Source organism: Palaemon carinicauda, chromosome 20 (assembly GCF_036898095.1).
Source record: "Palaemon carinicauda isolate YSFRI2023 chromosome 20, ASM3689809v2, whole genome shotgun sequence".
In the NCBI taxonomy this organism is placed as follows: domain Eukaryota; kingdom Metazoa; phylum Arthropoda; class Malacostraca; order Decapoda; family Palaemonidae; genus Palaemon; species Palaemon carinicauda.
The window spans coordinates 37,988,592-37,997,505 of NC_090744.1; the positions used below are offsets into that span (position 1 = coordinate 37,988,592).

Consider the following 8,914-nt stretch of genomic DNA (forward strand, 5'->3'; position numbering starts at 1 on the left):
ACTTCTCATCAACAAATGGTAGATCTCTTAGGTTAAACAGGACTTCTCATCAACAAATGGTAGATCTCTTAGGTTAAACAGGACTTCTCATCAACAAATGGTGGATCTCTTAGGTTAAACAGGACTTCTCTCATCAATAAATGGTAGATCTCTTAGGTTAAACAGGACTTCTCTTCAACAAATTGTGGATCTCCTAGGTTAAACGGGACTTCTCTCATCAATAAATGGTAGCTCACCTAGGCTAAAGTGGACACCTTTAATCATCAAATAAAATTTCAACTAGATTTATGGTTCTTTGCGAATTTCTGTTTGCTTTACATAAAGCTTGTGATTTGAAGGGAAAACTTCAGAGAGTATTTAGCACGGTGGATTTCCGTTAACATATAAGAACATTAATGATCAACAACATTACATAAATGAGAGTAATACTCTGAAGTAACATCTAATTCTGTTTACAATTCTTTTCATACATTTCTCTTCACAAGTTTACCCATAAAATACTAATGGAAAACCTAATAAAATGTCACACTTCATTGCCCTCCTCGAGCAATATTAATTACAAAGTTAGAAAATGATCATTCTATAGGGATATCATCAAATCTTAATTAATTTAACCGCTGAAATTATCTCATTTTGAAACCAATTAAAAGAAAGGAAATCCACTTGTTGGATTTGTGGGCGAGATTATAATTAATTATCTATGGCTACTAATATATGGAACTCATTTAATAATTCTATAATACTGACTGACTACTTATCAGACATAATAAATAACCTCAAAGAGAATAATTACTTTTCAAACTTCCATTGAGGGAAAAGCAAACCATCAAAATTTGGAAAATCACCACTACATATTAAAGAGCAAGTGTCTTGGTTTATATATATATATATATATATATATATATATATATATATATATATATATATATATATATATATATATTTAAATAATTACATATATATACATATATATATATATATATATATACACATATATATACTTGTATATATATACATATATTTCTTTCCAGTCACGCTGAGCGTTAGCCACTCGTAAATCACAATCTCGCACAAATTGCCCAAAATGCTATGTTGTAGTTAGGGAAAGGGGAGGGGTTGAGAAGGGTTGAATTGTGTGTGTGTGTGTGTGTGTGTGTGTGTGTGTGTGTGTGTGTGTGTGTGTGTGTGTGTGTGTGTGTGTGTGCAAATCTACCTAAATTTTTTGCCGTCATTTTTGACGGTCCATGTACACTGGTAAAACATAAGATCTATAAACGACTTTAAATTACTTCGTACAACGAAAGTAGGGGATAGCATGAGTGTAGAGAATAAGAAAGAATGTACATTGCCAAGGTCCATCAAAGGGGCCCAGGAGAGGTACCTTTAAATACCAGCATTAATCTGTTTAACAAGGACACCTCCCCATCCAGAAAAATACAATAAAAAGGTCTTGAAGATTTCGGAAGGAGATGGATGAGTGCCAGGGATGGAGGCTATAAAACGTACCGTCCTTTGATCAATATTCAAATGACGACGTCGTAGTTGAAATGTGTCGTCAGGCAGAAAAACAAATTCAATTTTGAAATTCGGAAGGAAATATTTATCGTTTTCTTTTTTAATTAAATCTATCTTCCATGTATAAATTGGCTTTTTCGTTTTTGACATGAGTCCACATGGATTAGAAAAATACTGAAATTTGGAAAAGTAGTTAAAATAGTTATAATCAAATTCAGAGAAAGTACAGGACAGAGGGAAAAAAAGTAGTATTGGAAAGGAAGGAAGGACTTATAATGTTGAGGACGTTTTATTGAGCCAGGTTCACCCATTTTTCAACATTCAATGTTCCTTTGGGGATATATGTTATAATTGAATGTACAGTATATAGGCTATATGTTTTTGCATGTGTGTGTATTAAAGAAATGTAGGGAAAAGTGAAATTATTATAGTTTGGATTTTCGTCTTATCTGTGACATCAGAAGTATTTTCACTTTTCCTTTTATAGATATAACATATATTCTAAGCTAATCACATGTCAGCCGTCGTGATGTCTCTATACACACAAACGCACATTCACGCATGTATACATACATAACCTTTTTTATATATATATATATATATATATATATATATATGTATATATATATATATATATATATATATATATATATATTGTATATATATACTATATATATATGTATATATAATATATATATACATATATTATATATACATATATATATATATATATATATATATATATATATATTATATAAGTATGTATTTATTTATTTATATATATATCTATATATACACACATACACACACACACATATATATATATTATATATATGTGTGTGCGCTCGGGCGCTTAAATAATCGCCGGAGATGACAGATACGAGCAATGACGCTAATCCCGTTAATGGGCTTCTGCTGAACAATCTTCCCGGCCAATTACTGCAGGATAATCCAAAGCGATACGCGTAATCCGGCGTTGTTGAACTCTCCTACAAAGCCAAACACGGCGACATTCGCCTGCCTTCACTTATTCAATTCCTTTCCAGTCTCAGTTCGAGAAGGATAATTTTAAAGTTAATGGAGCAGAAGGCCTCTGGGAATCCCGTTCTCAGTCTCAAGGATTCTCGCGAACTCGTCGGCTAAGTTATCGGCAGCTTGCGCTGGACCCCGAACAAAGATTACCATTGACTTTACATACTATTTGAATACACTTTGGGGGTTGGAGTCAATACTACAAGTCTTCCGTGAGCGCACATATATAGATACACATCAATTCTCATATATATATACACACACACACACATACACACACACACACACATATATATATATATATATATATATATATATATATATATATATATAGATATATATATACACTAGTTTACGAGACCCATCAATTATAACGGCTAAATATATAAATAGATATGCACGCACATACATGCAGATTCCTACCTTTCCACCCTCTCCCTTTCCCATACGAGAGGGACAGGGAAAAACGAGTAGTCTTACGTTTGGTAATGTCTTTGAGCGTGCCAGGAAAGACATATACACATATACAGTATATATATATATATATATATATATATATATATATATATATATATATATATATATATATATATATATATATATATATAATTACACGCTTGTGTCAGTGATTAAACGAGAGAGAGAGAGAGAGAGAGAGAGAGAGAGAGAGAGACTCAAGGGACTGCATAACTATATAATCATAACCACCCTACACTGTGATGTAAAGCACTCAAACACGAGGCGTCCTTCCCCCGCCCCCCTCCCCACTACACATACCCAAATCTCCCAACACCCCCTACCCCCTTAAGCAAAGTGCAAGCCTACTTAATTAAGGAGGTCAACCGGAGTAAATGGCCTCCAAGTATATAACATTCATTTCAGTATTTGCTTCAACCGTCACTATCCCTTCATTAGTGGGAATGTGGAAAGCCCTATATCAGAATCAGTGCGATTACCCTTAAATGGTCAGTAATAATCATCCGTTAGGTTGGTTGTCAGAGCCAATTTCCCCTTCAGTAAGATGAGTGCTACCACCGAGGACACTGTAATGAATAGGCAGAGAGTGCATCCATATGTAAGAATACATTAGCCACCTATGACGAAGAGGTGGTAGTGGTGGAGGAGGGGGAGGAGCAGACTGGAAAAGCTTCCTTATTCTAGAGTGTATTAGCTGATTATGTCACCGGAATAAGAGAAGACGAGAATGGAAAGAGGAGGAAGACAAGAATGGAAGGAACAGGAGGAAGAGGAAGACAAGAATAGAAGGAAGAAGAGGAAGAGGAAGATAAGAATGGGAGGAAGACAAGAATGGGAGGAAGACAAGAATGGGAGGAAGAGGAAGACAAGAGTGGAAGGAACAGAAGGAAGAAGGACAGAAGGAAGAAGAAGATAAGAATGGAAAAACGGGAGAAAGAGGAAGACAAGAATGAAAAAATGGGAGGAAGAGGAAGATAAGAATGGAAGAAAGGGAGAAAGAGGAAGACAAGAATGGAAGAAACAAGAGGAAGAAAAAGACAAGAATGGAAGAAACAAGAGGAAGAGGAAGACGAGGAAGAGGAGAAGGACTAGGCTTACTTAATACCATACTGTGGGGCTGCTGTTTTTTGGTTAAAAGTTACCCTAAACACTAATTAAAATTTCCAACAGAATACCCGATAATTTGTTTCTCTCTACTTCTTAAAATTCTAACTGGAATAAAGTTCGAATAGATCTCTCTCTCTCTCTCTCTCTCTCTCTCTCTCTCTCTCTCTCTCTCTCTCTCTCTCTCTCTCCCTATGTATTCTTTAAAATACACGCCTTTTCATTAATGTATTTTATTCTTTAATTTTGAAAGCTTATTTTGCTCCAAATGTTAGAAAACTCGTTATGATTACCACTCTTTACCTATATCAATAACAAAAACTTTAAGCATGAATAATAAAAAGAAAAAATGGCCAAAATATTTACGACAATTCCACCATAACACAAAGTTGATTAACGCCACTTATTTATACCAAAAATTTGCATAAAACTCCTGATGTTTATTAACTCTTTTGACAAACAATCAAAAATTTAATCTTAAACCTAAGCTTCAGTTTCGTTGATTCATCTAATAATAATATCATAAATTTTTAAATTATACTTATTGGAAATATCTAAATCCTTAAAATCATTATTATTATTATAAAAAATATCAAAATTATGAAGTATTGTAACAGATTCTTCTTTATAAATAAGAGTAAGCACATGCAAGTTTTCAATCCGTGAAACTAAAGGTCCCAGCTGTTCTTAGTAACCTAATTGTAAAGAAAGAAATCTTTCTTGTAATCATCCTGAAATATGCTGGACTTACTACATATCTCTTATCATAAATATGAAGGAATTGAAAAATTATAATTTGGAAATTGTTACACACAAAATCAACAATCAAAACTAATGATTAATAATGATTTCCGAACACTTGTGTCAAAACTGATATTGCTACTATAATCAATCTCTAAACTAAATAGCACGAGTGTTCAATATCAACTAAAACCAAGCACTGCATCCTTACTTAGTTTTCAAGAAAGAAAGAATATAAATCTTCAAAATGAAAGTCTTGATAAATATAGGTCCAAAAATAATGGAATTCATTCATAATTCTTATCTAGTGTTCTTTCCCTTCAGCTTAATTACACCGGAACGTTATATAAGGAGCAGAACGAAATTGCTTTTTTATTTGTTATTATTCTTAAAATTTTATTATTCTATTGACGGAATAAGATTCAAGCGACATTACCTTTCCGCAGCTGTTCTTAGCTAATCAAAATCCAAACATCTTCCTCAGAGGGATGAAAGGTTATTCTCTCTCTCTCTCTCTCTCTCTCTCTCTCTCTCCTCTCTCTCTCTCTCTCTCTCTCTCTCTCTCTCTCTCTCTCTCTCTCTCTCTTACACAATGTGGTAAATTCTTTACATACAATATAACAAATGCACGGAACAAATTTCCAGTGGATGTAATGAACAGTAACATGGTAAACGAAATCAAGAATAAATTAGACAGAATCATAAAAAACTCTTATCGTTTAAACTAATTCGCTCAACCAAAGAGCAAATGGAGTCTCAGCGGATGGACTAAGAAGTCTTTAAGACATCCAAAAATTCTCTCTCTCTCTCTCTCTCTCTCTCTCTCTCTCTCTCTCTCTCTCTCTCTCTCTCTCTCTCTCTCTCTCTCTCTCTCTTGGAAAGGTGCCACGGGGATCTGCAAGTTAATCACATTTCATTGTCGGAGGAGCCATTCATACACTAGATGAGCTGGTGTGTTTCAATCGCCTCCAGAAATCGATCCGCGAGATTACCTCGTAGGAATTTCTCTCTCACTTCTAATTTATTGGGGATTCGACATTGAGTGGAGCCATTAACATCACGCTACTAAAGAGATGATAAAAGTATGTAAATCAGTAGAGTTGTCGGTAAATGATACCTTTACTTTCTAAAACATTAAATCATAATGTTGCCGAAAGGTTATCATTTAAACACGTGTTAATCGTATTTACGAGCATGCTTGAGAGAGAGAGAGAGAGAGAGAGAGAGAGAGAGAGAGAGAGAGAGAGAGAGAGAGAGAGAGAGATTTTTTATATCTACAAACAAATCTAAAGGGTAAAAATTAGATAAAACAGTAAAATTTGGGAGAGAGAGAGAGAGAGAGAGAGAGAGAGAGAGAGAGAGAGAGAGAGAGAGAGAGAGAGAGAGAGAGAGAGAGATTTCATCTACAAACAAATCTAAAGGCTAAAAATTTATAAAACAGTAAAATTTATGAGAGAGAGAGAGAGAGAGAGAGAGAGAGAGAGAGAGAGAGAGAGAGAGAGAGAGAGAGAGATTTTTTATCTACAAACAAATCTAATGGCTAAAAATTTGATAAAACAGTAAAATTTATGAGAGAGAGAGAGAGAGAGAGAGAGAGAGAGAGAGAGAGAGAGAGAGAGAGAGAGAGAGAGAGATTCTGATCTAAAAACAAATCTAATGGCTAAAAATTTGATAAAACAGTAAAATTTATGAGAGAGAGAGAGAGAGAGAGAGAGAGAGAGAGAGAGAGAGAGAGAGAGAGAGATCTACTTATCTAATGGCTAAAAATTTGGTAAAAAAAAGAGCGGTAAACTTTATTCAAAATCTCAACTAATCGATTGTTAAATAGAGACAAACTTTGTCAATAATGTTAAAACGGTTCTGCCTACATATTAGACTTTATTTTTAGTTTAAAGCATTTATGTAAATTCTAAGATTATATAAACTTCCCCACAAAGGAACGTAACATTTTAATCTCCAAAATATCTAAATTTATTGCGAAAAAAATAATAGGTGTTGCTAATACATAAAAGTTTAGCTCATTTATCTATCAAATAAACAACTTCGGATAATCTATTATCAAACACTTATAAACAATTTTTATAATAGTATGACCTTTTTGGCTATAATTTAAACCCCTGGGTATGATAGACATATATTGGGATTAAAAACATATGATAAATTTATCTACAATTTCAATACACACAGCATTGCTATAATTGATTGAACAATGATAATACAAATCAAAAGGGGCTTTATTCAGTATCTAGTATTGTGAGAGTGAGAATACTATACTCATGCCTTAATATTCATATATCATTTCATTTTTCATAACGAACCAATTTGTAAATATTTCAAATAATCTTGGAAAGCTGACACCTTATGTCTATATTACTTTCCTGTGAAAACTTTTTAATCAATCAATTTCACGAGTTATAAGTCCATTACAATATCTCATACTCTCCCAACTGGGTCTTCCTAAACTTCCCAAGTTGGGGTGACATAAGATTTCACGGGACAAAAGACATTAAATATAAACTTTCCAGTTTGCTCATCACACTGACCTACTTTCTCTCTCATCCTTATAATCCTTTCAATTGTCAGATCGTTTATTTCGAGAGGCAAGCGAACCTAACTCGGGGAATCCCAATTGCTTTCAAATTCGGTTTCAAACTTCAAAAACTTGCAAGCATTGGCAGCGGCACGTTTCAAAGCACTTGGGAGAAGGAAATAATCTCTTTCGAAAATATGAGATTTATTTTAGCCAACTCTTGTATAAAGTGTTAAACACACTGAGATGTTATCTATGTTGCTCTGTTTTATTTTTATTTTATGAGTTTTTATGAAGTGTATATTTTTCCTTATAGTGTTTACTAAAACGGGTTTTTATTAAATATGTTCTATTGAGGCTGTTATCTTTACGGATATTGCTTAAAGGCATTTGTTTTATTCACCAAACAAATGAATAAACAATAAATGAATAAATTAACAAACAAATCAAATAAATGAGCAGATATTCATTATGAAGTACGGCTTATTTGTAAAGCCAAACGAAGTTTGATAGCCTTTTCAAAAATCAAACGTATTACTACGTCATCTTCTCGTCGAGTAAACGAAGACCTTAAACTACCATACCCGCACATGGTGAGCGCACAAGGTAATCACTGAAACACCCAAAACTACCTTGCACCTCCACCTCATGAAGTCGTAGTATCGCATCGCTAAAATGCCTCAATACTCTAATCCAGTGGTTCCCAACCTTTTTTTCTGTCATTTCCCCCCGCCACCCAGTTCAACCATCCAGATTTCCTCCTTCATACCCCGCCCAGCCCTCATGCCCACTCGCCTGCCTCAGAAATGGGCATGACACTCCAATTCTCCCCTTGAATATCATGTCTTTGAGAACTGATATGATCATATCACAATTGAATAGCTAACAACAAATTGCCACACGTACTATGAAGACATTTTCCGCTTGTTTTAGTTAGTAGGTAGTGTAATTATTTCCCCCCTGGAAGCTTCAAATTTCCCCCCAGGGGGAAATTTCCTCCAGGTTGGGAACCACTGCTCTAATCTCTCATGTCTTTCACCGACTAACTTTCTCAACTACCTTTTTTTCATGAAAAGGAAAAGAGGTGTTCAACTTTATTGCGATAAAAGGCTAAATTTTCAAGTAATCCTGTTCGAGAGCATAAAGATATGCGTCATGCCTCCCGCGCCCTAAAATGAAGCCGTTTTAAGAATCAAGTCACGTGAGAGCTTTGGCTTTTTTATTTTCCATCTCAAGTCGGAAGAGAATGGAGTGGGAGTGGAGGAAGACAGCTGAGTGGGGGAAGGAGAGCTGAGGGGGAGGGGAGAGCTGAGAGGAAGGAGGTGTGGTGAGGTCACTTTTATAATCGCTATTTAAAGATCAAAAATAAAAAAGGATTTGGAGGAAACGATCATATCTTTCAAAAAAATATATATATATGTATATGTATATATATATATCTATATATATATATATATATAATATATTCAATCTACAATCAGATGATAAAGACATTAATAAAAATAAAATCGGAAA

General features: G+C 34.2%; 1 protein-coding gene across 1 annotated transcript in view; it reads right to left on the minus strand.

Annotated features, from left to right (window-relative positions):
• Nucleotides 1-8,596: 8,596 nt before the first annotated feature.
• The window catches only part of LOC137659741 (uncharacterized), a 307,064-nt gene continuing 306,746 nt past the window's right edge, over nt 8,597-8,914 (minus strand). The window contains exon 5 of the mRNA XM_068394554.1: nt 8,597-8,747. Coding sequence (XP_068250655.1) covers nt 8,597-8,747 — 151 coding nt within the window. The remainder of the gene's footprint in view (nt 8,748-8,914) is intronic.